This window comes from Poromitra crassiceps (assembly GCF_964638095.1).
Source record: "Poromitra crassiceps genome assembly, chromosome: 2".
Lineage (NCBI taxonomy): Eukaryota > Metazoa > Chordata > Actinopteri > Beryciformes > Melamphaidae > Poromitra > Poromitra crassiceps.
In genome coordinates, this window is record NC_139624.1 from 82,396,902 (window position 1) to 82,418,234 (window position 21,333).

The following is a 21,333-nucleotide window of genomic DNA, read 5'->3' on the forward strand; positions in this document are numbered from 1 at the left end:
GTCTAACTGTGAGAACACAACACACACACACACGCGCACACACACACAAAGGGTTTACTGTAGATGTATAGGCAGGCCAAAATTCAGATTATGGTATTTGGAGTAGCCTCCCAATAGTGTGTAAGAGGTGTAAAGTCCTCTTATGATGATTAGATTAGATTTAGTATTACTATTTGATCTTTCATGGTAGTCATTCAACAGTTTCCACGTAAATGCATATTCTGAATGCAACTCCATTGATGCTGAATTGATATATTCGAGATGTGTAGCCAGCATGTGTAAAGCTGTGGGAATATACAAAAACACACAGGCAACTTACTAACCAGCACCGCTTGCCTTATCTAAATACAAGCTAAATCCAGCTCTTGCCGATCAATAACGAGGGCTTTAGGTGCCACCGATTCATTGATTGATTGCATTTTATTTGGTTTTCTGTTTCCTGGTATTATCTATTTAGGTTGTTGGATACTTATTACTCTGTCCTGATAAGACCTGTGTCTAGATTCCCTGACCTTAGGCCTAGGGTTATGAGGGGGGAGCACAACCTCTGAATGGTTATCTCTATGGGGGGCCACTGAGGTGTGATGGGGGATTTCCACATTCATTTTGCAACTTATATTTCCAAGGCACCTCCTTTTTTTGAATATATACTTTGTAGATACTCAAATATCCCCTGTATCCCCTTTACACAAAAGACTTAGGGATCTTTTCAGTTAATATCTTTCCAGAATATTCTACAATTTATACACCTTAAATATATGAACAACAATCCTCATTGAACACAGATTGGCCTCTTCTCTCCTGATTTCCCTCACACCCACTTCATCCTCCCAGCTGCTGCCACTATCTCTGTAAACTGCTCCTAATTGGTGTAAATATTGGGTAAAGTACTGAGGTGGGATGAGATAACCCATTTGTCACATAACCAGTCAGCCATTCAGCCTCCGCTGATTAAATAGCACACATCATGGTAGGACAGGGGGTGTCCACCCCCCACCGCCCCAAGCATCAGACAGCAGCTGAGTCTATGACTGATCAATTTTATTTTTCAGTCCAAAGGAAAACAGGTAACATACAAAACTATTATAGGAATGACATATTTGCTGTAGCTTTTAGGGCCAGTAACAGAAATGACATGCAAGGGCTTTTTTAACGTTATCCATTACACCTGACAGCATAAATGTAACTGCACTCTTACCTCTTGATCAGGGAAGACTTCCTACTAGTGCATACTGCCCTCTATCGCCCATTTGGATATAGCTCTATTGAAGTCCATCGCTATTTAAGCAGGACATACTAAAAGCCCACATCCTTGTACATACTGCCATCTAGTGCACCAGCTGCAATACAGCACAAGTGTATTATTACTTAACTAACTTAGGCCTACCTACACTAATAAAATGGGGACTGGTTACCTTGTCTACACAGCCTTGTTCTCAATTCACTAGCATGACTAGATGGCAACAGGTTGTACCACTAAATGCCTGAAATACACTTAATTTTTCAATAACCTTCTAAAAACATCATCTCAGCTGTACCTTGTGCAACCTGTGTGTGTATCCTTGACAGGGCAGATGCACAATGTGCACTGTAAGCGGTGATTGTGCTAGGCTTCAAAAGTATAAGGGGTATAAATGTGGTATGCTTGTGACATGTTTGCTGGTTACTCTCAGTTCGCCGGTGAAATATAAATAGCATTTAATTTCATTGTTGCAATCATAGGAGGAGAATCATCACTGAGCACCAGCGCACCATGTCAACTTAACACAGAGTCAGTGTGTGAATGAACAAGACAGGACAAGACGCATGTGTACAAACATTTATTTTAGTCAGCACTTTACGCCATGAACTCATAGGGGATGGGCTCCAGCAGCTGGGGCGTGTTGTTCTTGGTGGAGACGAAGCGGGCTTCACGGGGAGCAGTGGGCTGCAGAGAAGAGAAACCACAAAGAATTTCAGGAGGTCAAAAAGTAGATGTGACTGAGCATTATTCACCCCACTGACATTCAATCTGTGATAGGTGAGAAAAACCCTAACAAAACTACCGTAACTGATCGACCATTTCTGTATACCCGAATATAAGACTGGGTATCGCCACTGATTACCCGATTCGATTCCGCTACACAACGTCCAATTTGATATTTCAGTTGCAATACCAATTTTGTTTGGATATGAAAGAGATTCTCAAAGAACTAATGCTGTAAATTGAACAAGGAACCCTCTAACCTGGTGCACTAAAAATATTGTTTACGAGATCTTGTTGCGCCAAGAACTGAATCACGCAAGTGTAAGAGGGTTAAAGTTTCAAGCATCCACGGAAAAGGCATTATATTAAGACTACCGTAATATCGGGATTCACAAATCGATATCAGTTCCTTCAAATGAATGGCCATGCATTTGAGTTTCCAAACAGAAGTGTTTTACACTACCATTTATACACAATACCAATTAAAATGTCATGATTCCTACACATTTCTCAATTAAAAATGGCAGAGATTTGAGACCTTGACAAGACTTACATTTTCTGTATACTTATAGAGGCTTGGAGGAATCTGGGTGTACTAGACAGGGCAGATACATTATGTACATGGCCAAGTGGTGATTGCTGGCAGTTATGACAAGTCCAGTGGTATAAACCAGCTGTATATGCTCAAGCACTAAGGTATAAGGGGTATAAATGTGGTACGCTTGTGATATGTTTGCTGGTCACTCTCAGTTCGCCGGTGAAATAGAAATTGCATTTAATTTCATTGTTGCAATCATAGGAGGAGAATCATCACTGAGCGACCGTCTCAAAGACCTCCCACTGAACTTTTCAATGAACTGCTTAAGGTACGACAACTACAATACAAATAATTTCACAACCGCCAATATTAAAAAGGAGACAAGGCAATTTGGGTCCGTTGGTACCTGACGCTTCAGTTCGATCCAGGTGCCCTGCTGCTTGGCCTCCAGCTTCTTCTTCTCGTTGGCCTTGACGCGCTGCAGGAAGCTGTCCCTGCTCTTTGAGTGCTTCACATGCTCAATACGCACGTTAATCCTCTTGGCCAGGATCTTGCCCCTGCAAGGGCAGAGAGGACAAAATGAGCTCACATCCCACAATCAAATCAAAACGTAACACTGAAGAGACCAGACAGGTGGCTCTCGCTCAAAATTCAGTCTTGTATTTAGCATGATTATGAATATCTGCAAGTTATCTGCTGTCTCCTCATTGCAACGCCAGTTCAAAACAGCAGTGAGGCTGGGATGCTTAAGGATCAAATACTTTGCCCCACATGAATGACCACTGAGGACATCAAAACAGTCCTGGTGGCAAAGTGAAGGTGGGGTAATCATCAATCATTCATAGATGGAAGTCTAAATTAGGGGTGAAATGAGACATCAAGATTTGCCACAAACAAAACATAAGATATGTTCTACTTACTTGACCTGCTTGTTGACGATGATACCCACAGCATGTTGGGTTACGTTGTAAACACGCCCTGTCTTGCCGTGGTAGCACTTATGGGGCATTCCTTTCTGAATGGTACCTGTGCCCTGGAGAGTCACATATTAAGACTTTAGATATTTAAAGCCCCAATCAATAACTTTGTCACCTTAATATAACAGCTTTTTAGTCATTGAAGATGGTACAGTGACTTGTAACAGGGAGAATGTCACCTCAATTGGTCACACACCGCAGTTGTAAGACGCGTGCATGTGCTGTACAGCGAAAGCGCTGTGTTTATGAAAACAAGGACGTTTTGCTACGAAAATGACGTTTCACGTAACTATGGATTATTATTCCATCACGTGGTGAGTACCCGATGTCACAACATGTACATAGAGCTTTCTGGCGCTATGTTTTGTTGACTTTGAACGGCGATATCGATACTGCAATAGCAAAACTTGGAAAAGTTGCTGAATGGGGCTTTAAACAATGAAAGCATGCAGCAACATCACAATGCATGGTGCCAATTCAACTAATGTTCAACAAATTCAACAGTGCAAGGGTATTTGCAAGCCAAAAGACGCCGTTAAAAGTTTGATCTCTTGTGTGGAAGAGAATGTTATGTTTCGGTTTGTTGAAGGTTCAGGCAGTTTAAAGTTGTCTATGTGATTGGCAAACACTACCTAGGATAAAATGACATCATGCCTTTCCTAAATGCTTAGAGGACATTGGTAAATTTCACATGTATTACTCCAAGCAGATCTTACTCGATGAAATGTCAACTTTTATTTTGCACTTTTCATTAGTAGATTTTTCTGAAAGTAGAACTGATTGATAGAAATGTCAATTTTACCAGGGCATTTGCAAGGATGCAGTGATGTTCTGAAAGGTGTGCATGTTTGCCTATATGAGCACAGCAAAGATTTACTGACAGAATTTGCAATGGAGTTTGATGTCATCTTTCTGAGAGAGATATAACACTATTGTACACAATTCATTCCCATCTATTAAAAACATCTAAGATGACCATTAAGTCTTACCTTGATGTCGACGATATCTCCCTTCTTGTAGATGTACATGTATGTGGACAGGGGAATCGGGCCTATAAAATATTCAGCCAGGTTATTGAAAGACATGGATTGTGAAGCTGGTATTAGGTTACACATTTAAAATAAGGCCTCACCATGTTTGCGGAACTGCCTGCTGAACATGTACCTCGTCCCCCTCCTCTTGCCTCTGGTGTTCGTCATGATGCCTAATTACTGCGGGAGAAGAATAGACTGTAGTTAGTTATAGTAGTTAGTGTAACGTTATTCCACAGATAGGGAGTACATGTGAGATTCTGCCTTCTTAACGTTAGCTGATCCAAGTTTAGTATAGCCTACAGTAACACATATCCCAATCAATCTCTAGTTTTTCAAGAGTTTGTTTCAGGGATGCAAAGTCAAGAGTGAAAAAAGTGAGATACCAGGGCAGACAACACCACTCAAATCATTCACCTAAATGCCCTATTTCGGTATCAAAAATGTGACTTTCATGTGATTAGTTTGCATCCCTGTTGTTTCGACCATAGACCGCAAGAGCTTTACTACTTTACTAACGCTAACACCGGCTGTGGCAAAACGTCAACGTGAAAGCTAACGTTAGCTGATCGTGCGTTTCACCAAAATAATAGGTGGCACTGGATCTACAATTTTACAATATCTAATAAAACTTACAAAGTTAACTGCAAAGCCGGGTTATAATAGAGCAGACTTAGGAGACTGTCAGTAAAATGCTGTTTCTAGGAGCCTTTCGTGGCCTATTGAATTAGTCTGGTAGGCCCACATGGAGAGACACGCTGCTGCTCCTGTTCACTTACAAAGGCTGTATCTCTCTTTGGGACGCGACTTAAAGGGGGATTAACAAACTGAGATGTAAAAAAGATGACGAGTGCTTGTATGTGTTGAATTGTGTCCACATACTATTCGAATAAATGTAAAAATGTATCTATAATACGGAGCATAATCTTACCCCCGGTCACTACAAGATGGCGGGTACGGCGGAAAGAGAGATTAAAGGACCCCAAACTCCACCTTGTAAAATAGAATTCAGGCTTGCCAAAATATTGCCTGAACCAAATCAACCAAATGCATGTTGATGTTAGGTCAGCAGATCCAGTCAGTGCATTCACAGATATACTCCAAGATGTACTCCAAGCTTCAATCAACCATTAACCATATATAAACTGGTCCTTGATCAGATGTAGTCGTTGCTATTTTGTGGTTTTCCCTGGTTTGTTTAACTACGTCAGTAGACAATCTGAGCAAAAGGGCTAACGTTTTCTGAAAAAGAAACAGACTCGTGTTTACAAGCTGCTACTTACTTTGGTGTTATTTCCCTAGGTACATTAGCTAGCACACAGTATGTAACGTTAATTGAGGTTTGTATGATGCTTGCGCAAAAAGCCTAAGATAGTTCACGTCATACTACAGCCAATGGAAATCATTGGCTACTGCACCAGAACACCTGCAACTTTTAGCGAAACTAAAACAAAAAACAAAAAAAAACGTTTAGCTCAACTTAATTAGGAAAAATTACTCAACTGCTCATGTACTCTTTTTTGCGGTAGATAGGGTTTACGCGAAGGCGGAAGTACGTAGGATCGAAACCTCTCGCTTCGCCCGTTTCTTGGAATAGCAGCTCAGCAGAAACAAGACCTGCCTGGCCGCTCTGCTGCTGCTGCTCACGAGGGAGCCCTGTCCTCGCCTACTCGCGGCGATTGGGTGGAAGATGGCGCTAGCCGAATGGAAATCCTAATGACAGTCTCCAAATTTGCCTCTTTTTGTACCATGGTGAGTACATGTCGTTCTCGTACGATTATTAGGATAACACGACAACCGTGGCTTTATTACTAACGATATTTGTATTCTGAGCTGTGAAATGGCCCAAAACATCCAACTCTGGTCTCCTAGCCAAGCAGTTTTCCGACCACAGCAGCTACCCACTACTACCTTCTCCGCTGGTTCCTTTGCTAACGTTAGCTATATTGATAGCTGAACTTTGACTACTTCCACTTCAACTCATCTAATGTAACGACTTGGCCGGGTGTAATTTATTAACAATACCGCTTTCTTGGTGCAGCGTATGATTTTGCACAGTGACAGTGCACCTGCTACAGCTGTGACTCGCAGCTAACTAGTTAGCTAATGTTACTCAAGCTAGCTAAATCTTCCTGCTTGCCAACAGCTGGATACGTGATTTCAGTTTAATAGTCAGTTAAGTTGAAATATATTTAGCGTTAGCCCAACTGTTAAAAAAAATAGCTAGATTGACGCGCTGACATTTGACAAGCTACGTAAAGGTTATTAGCGCAGCGAATGGCGACATGGTTAGCTGCGCAGTTGGGGGCTCGGTCCAGGTCCATGTACAGCTAGCTGATTGCTTCCTATATCGCATCAGTGGATATTAATTAATCGGCCTTGTGAAATCATACACGAGTGATTATGCAATGCTTAAAACAACCAGTGATTACTGGACTAATATTAAAACCGTCTGGACTTCCTGTCCTGACACATATGTAATTTTCCCAGTGTCGTCATCTTCCCTTATTCAGATTTGTTTCATTTTTAAAGCCCGTTTGAATGCGTTTAAGCCTTGGCCAGGGACAGTTTCACGTTACACCTGCAATAATTTTCACCCATCAGTTAAAGATAATTGATGTATGCTTTTTGTATTATTATATTAACCAAATTGGAAATTATTAATGGCATAAAGTGGATGCGAAAATGGGTGCATGGTCTTTGAGCTTTTAACCAAAGTTAGTGATTTTATGTGATCTCAGCAATAGATGACCTTGATGCTGATGCTTACGGATGGAAGTACCGTGTTTGTGTGTTTTTACAGTTCTTCTCGTGTATCCTATCCTGTATCAAGAAAATACTGAATTGTTTGGCACCTGTGTATTTGCAGGGCGCCAATGCCTCTGCTCTGGAGAAAGAGATTGGCTCTGAGCAGTTTCCCGTCAATGAGCACTACTTTGGCCTGGTCAATGTGAGTAGATGATATACTCTGCTGGTTCTGCATCATTGCTTTATGTCTGCCTGACTCATACTGAGTCTGTGTCTTACGTGTTCCTCCTTTCAGTTCGGGAACACCTGCTACTGTAACTCAGTGCTGCAGGCTCTGTACTTCTGCCGACCATTCCGGGAGAAGATCTTGGCGTACCGCAGCCAGCCACGGCGGAAGGAGAACCTGCTCACTTGCCTGGCCGATTTGTTCCACAGCATCGCCAACCAGAAGAGGAAGGTGGGCGTCATACCGCCCAAGAAGTTTATCACACGACTACGCAAGGAGAATGGTGAGGAGGGCCTGAAATTCACTTTGCAAACTAGGGGGGAATTCGTTATGTTCTTCAGATAGGGGGGATTTATAGACTTTGGGGGGGGATTTATAGACTTTGGCGGGGGGTTTATTCAGTCGTCGGCTAAAGATTTTGGCCATTTGAAGCTAGGGCAGGGCGATATGGCCTCTAAATATTATCTAGATATTTTTAGACTATATCGCGATACAAGATATATATCTTGATATTTTGAAATCTCCTCTAAAGCACTTCATGAATGCTCGATTAAACCCTTGATCTATACAATTACACCAGTATGATGATTCTAGTCCCTGCAACATAAGTCTGCATGAAAACATTCTTCTTCAGAGTCCAAGCATATTTTTACCGGCCAAAATAATAAATTGCCTTTTGGGGTCGCAAATATACATACATAAACTATCCCTAAACATTAATTCATGAATACTTGATTAATGTGAACACAAACACTAAGACAATCATTCATTGTACTAGGCTACATTTACAGTAATAGGCTAAATAAATACTAACACTAATGTTAAAAACAGCTAATATAATACTAACAGAGAGAGAGAGAGCTGTTGCAGGAAGGGGTTATTTTTTTCTTGGTTGAGAGAGAGAGAGAGAGCATCAAAGCAAGCAGCCGACACAGAGGAACAGTTCGCACATGGTTGGCTGTTTAGGCTGAAAATAACGTTCAACTGGAAGCAATAACACAGGGCAACGACATGTACTGTAGGCTACATAGTCTGCTCACTCGAAAATGGACCCCCCTTTTACATAGCCTGTTGCGTCAACCTACATGTTGGAGAGCAGAGCTCTCAGTGTGTGTGTGTGTGTGTGTGTGTGTGTAAATTCAAATTATGCGGGAATTCCAGAATATATGCGCAATCCCACGCCGAATTTCAGGCCCTGGGAGAATGGTGAGACTGGGAAGGGATGCACTCTTGATGAACCCTGGGAGGGTGGGTGTGCTCTGCTTAGAATACGCAGTTACAGGAGAGAAAACAGCAGAGGTTAAAGCCTTAAAGGCAAATGTACATCTGCATTTTATGCATTGACTTGATGCTTTTATCCGTAGCAGCTTAGAATGCGTGGAACAGTAGAATCAACTTACATTCCTGTGACCAAAGAATGATAATGCAAGAGAGAACTGTTGGCAAAATAAGAGCAAAGGAAAGAGATGGACAGGATTTTTACCCTTGGAGCTCATCAGTGTGTGAAGGAGACAGGCATGGAGGTAAGCTGTAATGGTAGCAGAGGAAAGTGTCAAGTCATCACTTTGTAGAGGTGCAGAAGGAACGTGAGTCAGACGCCTTGCTGCAGTGCGGTCGCGCCAACTCGCGTGTCGTTTATTCGTGATGCAGCGAACAAGCAACACAAACACTGGCATGCGCACTTCCTCATATAATGTAGCTAACCTGGGAAAACCCCTCAGTTCCTTAACGGGGTCACACAGTCCACAGCACAACAGTCAGTGTCATTGGTGAATAATACTGCATGCTCAAAAGTCAAAACTGTTCTCTACAACTTGATCAAGTGTGTCAGATCTCCTTGCCTTCCTGAACGACTCGCTGAAAACATCTAAAATGGCGTTTCAACTGTCGCTCTCCCTCTTGTCATCTTCCACCTCAGAGCTCTTTGACAACTACATGCAGCAGGATGCCCACGAGTTCCTGAACTACCTGCTCAACACCATCTCTGAGCTGCTGCAGGAGGAGAGGAAGCAGGACAAGACCAACGGCCGCCTGGCCAACGGCACGCTGGACTCCCAGAACAACAATAGCAACGCCACGCCCGCTCCCACCTGGGTCCACGAGATCTTCCAAGGCACGCTGACCAACGAGACGCGCTGCCTCACCTGTGAAACGGTAAGATGCCTTGCTGATGCCGGCGTACGAGTGGGACGTTTCCATAGCTTACACATCAAGAGCCGTGTTTACAGAGTTTTCCTTCCAGCAAATCACTACAGCCGCTGATTTCACTGATCATTAGTACACCTTCAACCAGTGAGATATCGGTAACACTTTACAATAAGGGTACATTAATTAAGGGTTAGTTGATGCTTAATAAACATTAACTAACTAACTAATTAACAGTTAACTAATGTGTACTAATCATTTACTAATGGTGTTCATGTTAACTAAGTATTAATTTATACATTATTTAATAGTTTAGGGTTAGTTAATGGTTAGGGTTAGTTAAGGGTTGGGGTAAGGGTTAGTTAATTACCATTAACAAAGGGTTGATTAAGGTTTACTAAGCAGTAATTAACAGTTAATTACTGTAGCCGTATTGTAAAGTGTTACTGAGATTTCTGACACTGATTGCACTGGCCTATACGTTGCACCAGCGCGTGTGTGTGTTGCAGTGGCCTCCTTTTCAGTATTATTGAATAAATGTATTATCACTTATCCCACCATTATAAATGCTTAGTTAACATTGTGAATACTGTTAGTTTTCACTGTAAAACTATTATCGGAAGTGATCAGGTAACAGGTTGATGTGTCTGCGTAGTTCTTTGGGATTGTTTATGGTTAGCGTGGTTTGATGTTCACTTTTCTCTTCAGATAAGCAGCAAAGATGAGGACTTTCTGGACCTTTCTGTGGATGTAGAACAGAATACCTCCATCACACACTGCCTCAGGTATAGCAACATCACAGAAGTAGGTTAGCACCAGGCATGGGACATATGAAGCCATATGAATATGAAGACTACACAGGCAAAAATGTTTGCTTGTTTGGTATGACAGCACTGCTCAGTATTGAATGAGTATTGAGGTTATTAGTAAACTCAAGCACAAAACTTACAAAATACCACTTCAGAGTTTAATCACCTGTTGTTGCCCCTTCCCCCCCCCCCAATTGATGTTTTAGTGAGAGGATAGTGTTTCTACAGTTTGGTTTGGGCTTTCAATGATAATTGACTTCCAGTGAACTGTTGAAGAAGACATTTTAAAAAGCCTTTATTGCATGGCTAATAAGAAGAAGATGCCCCAACAGGTTTCAGCTTTGCCGTGGCTTTCATTACATTATGGGAGAGTAGCACAGCAAATTGCAGGAAGGGAATGGATCATGTTTTGAAATCAAAACCTTGATTTGTAGACGAGGACTAATTTGATCTTCGGGGCCTTTTCCTTCTCCATCCAGAGGTTTCAGTAACACCGAGACTCTGTGCAGCGAGTACAAATACTACTGTGAAGAATGTCGAAGTAAACAGGAGGCACACAAAAGGTCAGTATATACATGTTAATTATTTATGCATACTGGTGTGTGACGTGTAAGAGCCAGTACAAGATAAACAATTAGTTTTTTTTAACTGAATCACGCAAATCTACTCTAGTGGAGGCCAACAATAAAATAATAATACATTATATTAGCAAAATCTGGGTCCTTTAAGCATTTCTTTCTATGCGTCTAGGCATTTCTGTTTGATCCACTGTTACATTTGTGATGTAGGATGCGTGTAAAGAAGCTGCCAATGATTCTGGCACTGCACCTGAAGCGCTTCAAGTACATGGAGCAGCTGCAGCGCTACACCAAGCTGTCCTATCGCGTCGTCTTCCCGCTGGAGCTCCGCCTCTTCAATACCTCCGGAGACGCCACCAATCCTGAGAGGCTCTACGACCTGGTTGCTGTGGTGGTGCATTGTGGGAGGTGTGTGTGTGTGTGTGTGCTGCCTGAATACAGCCTCAAATACCCCAGAATAGCCAACCTAAGAGTCCCACATCCTGGATCAGTCCTTTTTAAAGATGTTCTTAAGCCCTTAACTTCAGTTGCAATTTTCTGCTCATGTGGATTGATGGAAGCATGGGGTGTCAAGATAAAGGGCCAGTCTGTCCAGTCCGTCCGAGGCTTTAGGCGTCCTCCAGTTTTTGCATCTAGTCTGCAGCAACACACGTGTTTTGTTATGCAGGTCAGGCTAATAAGATAGGATAGGCTAACGTTTACCTTCTAGAACTGACCCAAATGTCTTTTATTTCCAGTGGTCCAAACAGGGGTCACTACATTGCCATTGTGAAGAGTCATGACTTCTGGCTGCTGTTTGACGATGACATTGTAGAGGTGAGTGACTCCTCAGTCTAATTTTTCTCAAGTTTGATTTATTCACAAGAGCGTTTCATAGCTCTTTATTTTTATTTTTTTGTTGTTGTTTTTGGTATTTTGTAACTCTACTAAATGTCATCTTTCCCCTCCTGTAGAAAATTGATGCCCAGGCCATAGAAGAGTTCTACGGTCTCACTTCTGAAATCTCCAAGAACTCTGAGTCGGGATACATCCTCTTTTACCAGTCCAGAGACTGAAAGTGGCCCGGGGAGAAAAGCTCAGTTCCCTCTCCGGGGGGAGTCACGGACAATAAACGCACCACAACGGCCCATGTGGTGTGACCCCTGCCTGCACAGCTGTAATCCATACCTGTGCTTTACGCGCATTGTCGCTGCAGCTCAGCCTGGAGCTTCCCCTCAGCACCAGCTGCCCCTCCTGTCCACTCCCCCCCCCCCCCCCCCCCCCCCCCCCCATTCTGACTGGATGCTGCCGCCGCCGCTGCTGCTGCAGGGCCAATGACCCATGGTGATAATGAATGAAAATCGTGTCAAGATTGTTTTTAAAAAAAGACGTTGAATGAGGGTTGTACAGAGGTTGGTTGTATGAGTTGCGTGCTGGTTTTTGCCTTGGGTGTGAGGTGAATGGGTATTTAATAATTCATAATGTAATATTGGCCTGGAGACGTGTTCACCCCTGCTCACACTGTAATTCTGCAATAGGTTTTACTTACGAGCGGGTCATCTTTTGGAGTGTGGATAGAAGGAAGAAGAGGAGGAGGAGGAGAATGGGGGGGTGACAGTGTCCCAAGTATGAGACACGCCAGGTTGTGTATTTCTACAGTGTACAGAATGGTATTTGTATAAATATTACAAGAAGATAATATTATCATTGGAAAATGTTAGAACTTAAGCAGATGTATTAACACTATGGTGCACTTTTGATACCGTTTTGTAGGTGTTGGCAAGTTTAACGTGAGGGTTTGCTTGAAAGGCCTGTTGTGAAGCGATCATTTTCTGTTTTAAAGAAAAATAAATAAAGCCAATAAGATTCAGGCTGCGTGTGCGTGCCTCTGTCTCTCTCCCACAGGTGCGCACTGATGACTCATGAGCTCAACATCACCCCTTAGCGGTGGTACCTGGTAGCCCTGCCTTCTACTGGAACAGGAGCTATTTTTAATCCATTCAGACCTAAAGGCATCAGGTGCTCCATTAAACCACCCACGCACCTACTGAGATGTTTGGTCAGCTTACTGCGGACAGATGTATGCATAACTAGCAGCTCACACAGAATTTCCTTTTGAACTATTCTTTCTTGGAGGCGTTTTGAAAGCAGTGCCACGAGGATGGAGAGGTGAGGGAGAGAAGATGGAGGACGGGGGAGAGACAGAGAAAGTGGGGAGAGGAGAAGGGGGGGCGGGGTGACAGATCATGGTTACTGTTAATAGCTCAGACAGCACCAGAATAGCGGCACAGGAGGCTGGGAGGAAAGAAAGAAGTCTCCGCGTCTTATTGGCTAACATCAGACTAGATATAACATGTCATAATATCTCATGTATTCTGCAGATGACTCGAGTGAGTCGAGTCTAAATGAGCGTTATTGGCATCATGGCATGAATGGTTGAGGAACAAGTATTTCAAAATAAACGTTTAATTTAAATAATGCTGCACGATGTTTTTCAATGTGATAAACAGCTAGCCTACATAATTTTACCTTCTCACATATCAAAATACATCGAGTAATGGCCTATAGGCTACTGTTAGGTGAGTTGCGCGCATCTGTCTGTGCCCTTGAGACGGCAGGCAGGCAGGGAGCATTCAGTTCAATCTCGGAGTCTGGCCCGTTTGGGACTCTCTCACACCCCTCTCCTCTCCCCCTCCCTCCCTCCCTCCCTCCCTCCTTCTCTCTTCCGCCGCTGCTCTGCTCTGCGCGCTGCTTCTTGCACAGCCGCAGTCCACGGCGATGCGCCGTGAACGGCAAATAGGCGCTCGACTCGCGCGCTCTTCTCCATTATCAGAGGATCAGCATCCCCCGGGCTGCATCTGGCCCCGGCGCTGCACCTGCCGCCATCCTTTTCAATAACATGGAAATACAAGGCTGCCGCTGCCCTTCCATCTAGACGGGAGTCTCACCTCAGAGTCAAGGTAGGCTGGATGGACGATTCAGAATAAGCATATTATGGGACATGCATGGAAAAATGCTGCCCATTGTTTTCGTAGGCTTTTGCTGACGTGGAACAACCGCTGTGTTTCTCCGATGCAATCATGCAAGGTGCAGCAGACCATAGCAGCGCCATATGGTCAGACAGGGACTCAGGGTAACGTTAGATGCATGGCGGTTGAGACGTAAATGATGTTTGGTAGCCTATCTTCTGCTATGAATGGAGAACAGTCGGCTACTTAGCCTCTGACAAGTTGACAACACCATGAAATATTGCCACGGAAGGTTATTGATGCTATCCGTCCTCAGCCAATCTGGCCTGAGGTTTGATGTGGTTTGGTTTTGGTTTTCTACTATGTTCTTCTGTTGCATTGATCCTTGTCCATGTGTCGTAATTTATTCACATTTACCCCTGTACCTACTACAGCCTGCTTAATCTATATAGGCCTCCATCATAACAACCAATACCTTTCATTTACATAGATCAGAAGGTCTATGGAATTCCTAATGCTAATCTGCAACTACATTGCATGTTTATTAAGTGGAACAGCTCAAATTTACATTTCTGTACTTTTTTTAATTGAATATTTTTACTATATTTATACTGTCACTATTATACTGGATCTACACATAGATATATCCTCATAACATGTGTCTGTCCGACAATAGGCATTGAAACTCAAATACTGATATAGGGCCTACTGTATGCCCTGAAAGCTTCAATAAACAAACATGTGAGGAGAAAAAATTACATTCTATTGTTACACAGCGGGTGTTTAATTTTTCTTCACTTATTAAAGAGGGAGAGAACCAGAGGCCTACAGGCTGATACATCTACTGTATCTGGTGTAGCAAGTGTTCTGCTTCTGGATGTTTTAAGCATACAATGGCTTTGTGCCCTTGTCCTTCTCTGAAGATGTACTTGTAACTGATTAAGTATACCTGTACATTACTTCTTTATTAAATTATTCTATAAGCATCAAGAAGCTCATTCTTCTATTTACTGTTTACATTGGCCTGCTGAGCTACCTTGTCGCCACTTTTTTATTTTTCCTTTTTCCCAAGCATACAATGGCAAAATGTGTGATCCTCCATATGATGGAGGATCACACACAAAAGCACATTATGGAGTCCATAACGTGCTTTTATAGCAGAGAATGTAACTGATTTGAGATTGGGTGTGAATTGTGGATAGAGTAAAGGATGTGTCATGACCACAAAGTGCATTGCCGTTGTTGCAGGCCTATGTGTTTATATAGCCTGTGTCGTGTGTGTGTGTGTGTGTGTGTGCGTGTGTGTGTGTGTGTGTGTGTGTGTATGTACATTTTCAGACGGGGGGCACAATGACTGAGGAGCCGCCGGTCACCCCCAGCTGGCTGAGCACCGACCCCACAGCGTGGGCCAGCGGAGGCGGGCTGGACAACAGTACAGGCCTGGGGACGTACTCGCCAGAGGAGAGCCTTCCCCCCAGCCAGCTGCCTCTCCTGATCAACCCCTGGGACATTGTGCTGTGCTCGTCCGGGACTCTCATCGCCTGTGAGAATGCCCTGGTGGTGCTGGTGATCTGGCAGAACCCTGCCCTCAGAGCGCCCATGTTCCTGCTGATCGGCAGCCTGGCGCTGGCTGACCTGCTGGCCGGCGTGGGCCTGGTGCTCCACTTCACCTGTGCCTACCTGCTGCGCTCCGACTCGGCCCAGCTGCTGACCGTGGGCCTGGTGGTAGCCTCCTTCTCTGCCTCCGTCTTCAGCCTGCTGGCCATCACCATCGACCGCTACCTGTCGCTCTACTACGCCCTCACCTACAACTCGGAGCGCACGGCCGCCTTCACCTACACCATGCTGGTGCTGCTGTGGGGCCTCTCGCTGTGCCTGGGGCTGTTGCCCGTCACGGGGATCAACTGTCTGGCTGAGGAGGAGACGTGCAGCGTGGTGCGACCGCTGACCAAGAACAACATCGCCGTGCTGTCCGTCTCCTTCCTGCTGCTCTTTGGCCTCATGCTGCAGCTCTATGTGCAGATCTGTAAGATTGTGATGCGCCACGCTCACCAGATCGCCCTGCAACACCACCTCCTGGCCGCCACGCCTCACTACGTCACCACCAGGAAGGGCGTGTCCACGCTGGCCATCATCCTGGGTACCTTCGCCGCCTGCTGGATGCCGTTCACTGTCTACTCCCTCATCGCCGACTACACCTACCCTCCGCTCTACACCTACGCCACGCTGGTGCCTGCCACCTACAACTCCGTCATCAACCCGGTCATATATGCTTTCAGGAACCAGGAGATCCAGAAGGCGCTGTGGCTGGTGTGCTGCGGCTGTGTGCCAGCCAGCGTGGCACAGCGGGCACGGACCCCGAGCGACGTCTGACCCACACCCGGGTCGGAAGAGAGAGGTGCCCTGGGCTGGCTCTGCTGCTCTGCTCCTGCCTGGAGCCATCCAGCGTCAGAGTGAGCAGTAGTAAGGGAGATGAGGGGATAGTGATAGTCTTAACACAGCTCTTAGCAGAGGGCTGCACATTCAGTTCCGACTACTGAGAGAGGCTATTTGGTTATTCATCCATAGCCTGCCTGGATGTATATGGCAGACAGTGTGTTTTTTGTTATGCTCAACATAGGGCAAGGTATCTCACTGTCTTCCCCGGTAAATGGTCTCCATTCCGCCCCCTCCTGTTCACTCCATGCCACGCCCTTTCCTTGTTCTGCGGAGCGTGCTGAATGCATCACGTGTTCAGGCAGCAGCTGTATATAGAATGTGAATATCGTTAACAGCACTGGAGCTTTGCTTGACATGGACTCCCCCCCCCCCCCCCCACCCCCCACCTTCAAATTGGGAGAGATTCCCCACCCCCCCCCCCCCCCCCCCACCACCTTCAAATTGGGAGAGATTATTATTATGATTAGATTGCACTCCTGTGCGTGCGTAAATGTGCCGGGCAGATTAAGCAACTGTCCGTGCGATGTGTCGGACAAGAGGAGAGATGGGAGATTTACACAGTGGAGCCCATGTGAGGCTGGAGTAGCATCCCATCCCTCTCTCTCTCTCTCTGTGCTGCTGCACTCTGAACGTGCGTCGAAAGCTAAACAACCACGGAGAGCTATAAATAGCCCCACTGCTCTGTGATCTGCGCCCCGCGTCCTCCACAGACGCCAAGAAAGAAATCAAGCCGCTCCTCCTCTGCCCCCCCCCCCCCCACCACCTCTCTCTCTCTCTCTCTCTCTATCTCTCTCTCTCTCTCTCTCTCTCTCTCTCTCTCTCTCTCTCTCTCTCTCTCTCTCTCTCTCTCTCCCTCTCTCTCTCTCTCTCTCTCTCTCTCTCTCTCTCTCTCTCTCTCTCTCTCTCTCTCTCTCTCTCTCTCTCTCTCTCTCTCCATGTCACTGTATGGAAAGCTTGTCCCCACCCTGCTCGGTGCGTGAATGTGATTAGTTCAGCTTGTATCTGGGAGGCGTGTGTTGTCTCTCAAAAGTCCCTGGAGACCCCCCACGATCAGCCAGCCCAATGGCTTTTTATTCTTACGGGTCTCAAACCGAACATAGGCCTCTCTGGTTATGTAATGACTGTATAGGCCCATTTAACCTCCTTCACTTCTAGGAACGACATTGCTTTTTTCACCTTTTGAATGTCCGGAGATTGAGAAAACCCTTATGTAATAGAACGATAGTAATCCTCTGATTTTAACAGGATTCTACACAAATATTACAGTAAAAGGTATTAGTCCCTGTAATAATATTATAGTGATGCCATAAAATGATGTTAATTAGCCTACAATAAGATCATTACAAAAAAAATATTAGGGACCACAGACAGACAATAAGCCAATTCTAGGTCTTATTTTCTGGTCAGGGAATCTACAAAATGATGAATGGATCTGAATGTAATTCTGTCTAGAGAGGCCCATAAATTCCTAAACCTCCTTCCACTACCATGTGACCTGCATGCTACATTTCAATGTAATTTGCATGCGAGCAGCACAGATCTTCCTTTTTCCTGCAGCGTTGACATGCAGTGCAGTGTGTCCGTACTGCAGGCCTAATGTCTCATGGTACATCCTGATGTTAACATGACCCTAATACTTGATTTAGATATACACTGTACCTCACATGCATCACATTTAAAGAGCTACAATCATCAGCAGATGTGGGAAAAACCAGTCACAAGAATTCCCTTCCATTTCCAGAAATATGAAATTTGTAATATTATTTCTAGGGCTGCGATGAACGATTATTTTCATTGTCGATTAATTTGTTAATTATTTTCTCGACTAATCGATTAGTCGTTTGGTCTATAAAATGTCACAAAATGGTGAAAAATGTCCATCTCCCAAAAGCCTAAGATGACATCCTCAAATGTCTTTTGTTGTGACCAACAGTCCACAACCCAAAGGTAATCAGTTTACTGTCATAGAAGACTAAAGACACCAGAAAATATTCACATTTAAGAAGCTGGAATGAGAATTATTTCGTGTTTTTCTTACAAATTAGTCTAAACCAGGGGTTTTCAAAGTCTGAGACTGTGGGCCAGACAAAGCTTGGAAAAAGGCGCCCCCCCTCTTGCTCAATTCCTGGAAGCCTATTGGATCATGATTATGTTATTTAATCCCAAAGGCAGTCAACAATTGAGCAAAGATAGCCTGATATTGCTGTTTGACAGACTTCAGACTACATCAAATACATAGAAAAGTGCCTGTCTGATGGCATTTATTAGTTTCTGACTCTGGGAAGGTGAGAAAAATAGTAAAATTCCCCAAAACTACTGTATCTCTGAACTATCTTTAACCAAATCACACACATGTAGGCTATTATGTGATCTCATTTTGATAACTAATGTAATAATAACTAACCAACTTCCATTCACTGAGCCTCTCCTGAAACCTGAAACTGCTTGGAGCCCTCCTTCCCGGGGAGGCCCACCTCCCACTTTGAAAACCTCTGCTCTAAACGATTAATCGATTATAAAAAATAGTTGGCGATTAATTTTCTGTCGATTGACTAATCGATGAATCAACTAATGGTTGCAGCTGTTAATCATTTGACTGTACAGTAGCAACAGGTTTTGCTCTTCCAGCTGTGCTTTGATCAAACTCTGGACCACGTCATTTGATGGAAGACACAACACAACACCTACTGTACCAGCTGCTCTGATTTCCTCCAGCCCAAAACATGCAGGATTTCCTTCATACAAATCATTTCAGCAATAACTAGCCTATCAGCGGTAGTTATTTTATAGATGTGAAGCAATACTCAGACAGCAATAATAATAAGAATAATAACTTCTTCCTGCATAGTGAAGTACTATAACGACTGCTCCAGTAAGGAGGCAAGGTATTACAGTATGATGGTTCAGTGATATATGTTAAAGCAGATAGGATCATCACTTCTGGGCCGAAGAAGTGGACGAAATCGATTTTGATTGCCACAAACTCCTCATTTGTCACGGTGACACCACTGCCTCATTTCTCTGCAAAGGGTTTTCACGACCCCAAATCAGACTTCGATCATTTCTGATACCTGAATGAAATTGTGAAAGCTTGCCACTAGTTTTCTGTTTAGCCTCTGCCTTTGTGAGCATACGAACTGTCGTAGGTGTCGTAACATGAATTGTCTGTGCGCGTATGTGAATAGGGACTGTGTTTTGTGCATACGGTACGAGTTGCATGGCCTCGGGGTGTGTGCATGTGTGTGTCTGTGTCGACTTCCTGTTGACCCCTGACCTTAGAGGATAATGCTGCCAGTCTTCCTGTCAATTCGGAGAGAAGTGACCTCGTTATGTGTTTGTTATACGGCATGTAGAGCTTTGAAGAGGATGCAGGACTAGGACACGAACTCTCTCCGCGGAGAATTCCAGCACTTCAAGCCAAAGTGAATGGGACTGTTTTGAATGAACTGGGATCCTATAGTCCTGTTGTGTGTCCTCTGTCTCCTCTATATCACTGATATGCTATTCTACTTTAAATCAATGTAGTCTGGTCAAGGAAGGCAGGTGTCCGCTAAGTGACCTCTGAAGGATTCTATGAGCTAAATTGGCCACGTCCAAATAGAAAGAATAATGCTTCTTCTTCTGTCCTTCCTTGCTGCATCCCTTCCCCCGATAGTAGCCTACCAACAAGTGATCTGAGAGAACGTGGTCGATCACTAGCATTTGAGGACTTCCCACCAAATGCAAAAACAAATGACATCTTCCTGGTCTCGGATCATGTGTGGAAATGGGGGGATGTGTAAGGGAAGCAGAAGAATGGCATTTGTGAGCATTGGAACGTAGCCTGTGTATGTTAACTTGTGCACCGTGTCAGACTGAACCCTGTAGTTATTCGATGAGCACCAACAGGTCAAGCTGGCACATCACAAACCATCACAAACTCTTATTCCTTTACATTTGGAGAAAAGTCTATTTTGTTATATTCATTGAGAATTTCTATTTTTTTCCCCCCACTTTAGTCTGGCCTGAATTCTTTCAGATTCTGATGTTGTATTATATGGCAGTATGGCACTGTAAAGCCTTTTCTGAATGTAGTCATAATCAAGAAATTGTCTAATTGATATCCCCTCCTCTTGACTAATTGGATTCTGTAAATATGGCATGCTTATGAGGAGGAACATTATACCACCGTGCATGGTGCTACCAAAGCCAGTCAAACTAGGGGGTGAGACAGGGTGCACCGATTTTGAATGACATTTCTCCACCTATTCTGTCATTGTAGTTTGTTTTCTGTTGAGTTTCACTTTCCTCGGTTCGATATGCGCCAGTTTGCAAAAGCTGGTATAATGTGATGACTGCACTGATTTGGCTACACAGACTGGGGGGATGTTTGAGAGAGCAGTGGTACACAGCCTGTTCTGGTGAATGTTTCCCTCCCATGCAGCCTACACAGTATTGTCAACCTGGTATCTGTAAAGATCTGAGATGAGACTTTCATGGTTGAGCAGGTGTAAACAAGGGCTTTGTATCCAAGAATAGTAAAAAGCTGCGGTGTTGGATGACTGGATGTAATACTTCTCCATATGGACTCGCCTGTTACTCTGTGTTGAGTGACTTTGCAGTGTAACGGTACACAAAAGTATGGCCATTGTGTACAGTGCAACAGAGGGGTACGTCTGTGTTTTTGACCAATTGTGTAGCCAATGATGGGCTTTTAGTTCAGTGGGAGGGGGTGTCATTCTGAGTACCAATGTAGAGCTAAATATCAAACACTCAAGGACCTGAGAATATGTGTGTGGGAGGACAGGAGGTGGAGACGCTACAAGTAACAGCATCTTGTGTAGACGTATGCGTAGTTTTCAATGTGAAATGCACTTTATTTTTTGGACGAAAATGGCACAACAAATTAAAGTATCTGCAAAATGAAACGTATAAACGATAATCAACAT

At 44.1% G+C, this 21,333-nt stretch overlaps 3 protein-coding genes across 3 annotated transcripts; 2 read left to right on the top strand and 1 right to left on the bottom strand.

Annotated features, from left to right (window-relative positions):
• Positions 1–1,804: 1,804 nt before the first annotated feature.
• On the bottom strand, positions 1,805–5,506 carry rpl21 (ribosomal protein L21). Its single transcript, XM_083651057.1, has 6 exons — positions 5,444–5,506; positions 4,614–4,692; positions 4,471–4,532; positions 3,425–3,537; positions 2,911–3,061; positions 1,805–1,927 (listed from the first exon to the last, which is right to left on the bottom strand). Exons 2-6 carry the CDS (start codon positions 4,678–4,680, stop codon positions 1,838–1,840), a joined length of 483 nt encoding a protein of 160 aa, XP_083507183.1. The 5' UTR covers positions 4,681–4,692; positions 5,444–5,506; the 3' UTR covers positions 1,805–1,837.
• A 596-nt stretch (positions 5,507–6,102) lies between these two features.
• usp12a (ubiquitin specific peptidase 12a) lies at positions 6,103–12,852 on the top strand. The gene is made up of 9 exons (XM_083655552.1): positions 6,103–6,264; positions 7,382–7,462; positions 7,556–7,769; positions 9,405–9,640; positions 10,340–10,416; positions 10,920–11,003; positions 11,229–11,426; positions 11,756–11,834; positions 11,972–12,852. Exons 1-9 carry the CDS (start codon positions 6,217–6,219, stop codon positions 12,071–12,073), a joined length of 1,119 nt encoding a protein of 372 aa, XP_083511678.1. The 5' UTR covers positions 6,103–6,216; the 3' UTR covers positions 12,074–12,852.
• A 2,464-nt stretch (positions 12,853–15,316) lies between these two features.
• On the top strand, positions 15,317–16,339 carry gpr12 (G protein-coupled receptor 12; the record flags this gene model as incomplete). Its single annotated transcript, XM_083657575.1, has 1 exon — positions 15,317–16,339. One exon carries the CDS (start codon positions 15,317–15,319, stop codon positions 16,337–16,339), a length of 1,023 nt encoding a protein of 340 aa, XP_083513701.1.
• Positions 16,340–21,333: the final 4,994 nt, after the last annotated feature.

Coding starts and splice junctions, on each gene's coding strand:
- rpl21 (XM_083651057.1), bottom strand. CDS start 4,680: ATGACGAACACCAGAGGCAAGAGGAGGGGGACGAGGTACATGTTCAGC. Junction 4,533..4,613: donor CAGGCAGTTCCGCAAACATG/GTGAGGCCTTAT, acceptor AATATTTTATAG/GCCCGATTCCCCTGTCCACA. Junction 1,928..2,910: donor GGATCGAACTGAAGCGTCAG/GTACCAACGGAC, acceptor TCTTCTCTGCAG/CCCACTGCTCCCCGTGAAGC.
- usp12a (XM_083655552.1), top strand. CDS start 6,217: ATGGAAATCCTAATGACAGTCTCCAAATTTGCCTCTTTTTGTACCATG. Junction 7,770..9,404: donor ACGACTACGCAAGGAGAATG/GTGAGGAGGGCC, acceptor CTTCCACCTCAG/AGCTCTTTGACAACTACATG. Junction 11,835..11,971: donor TTGACGATGACATTGTAGAG/GTGAGTGACTCC, acceptor CCCCTCCTGTAG/AAAATTGATGCCCAGGCCAT.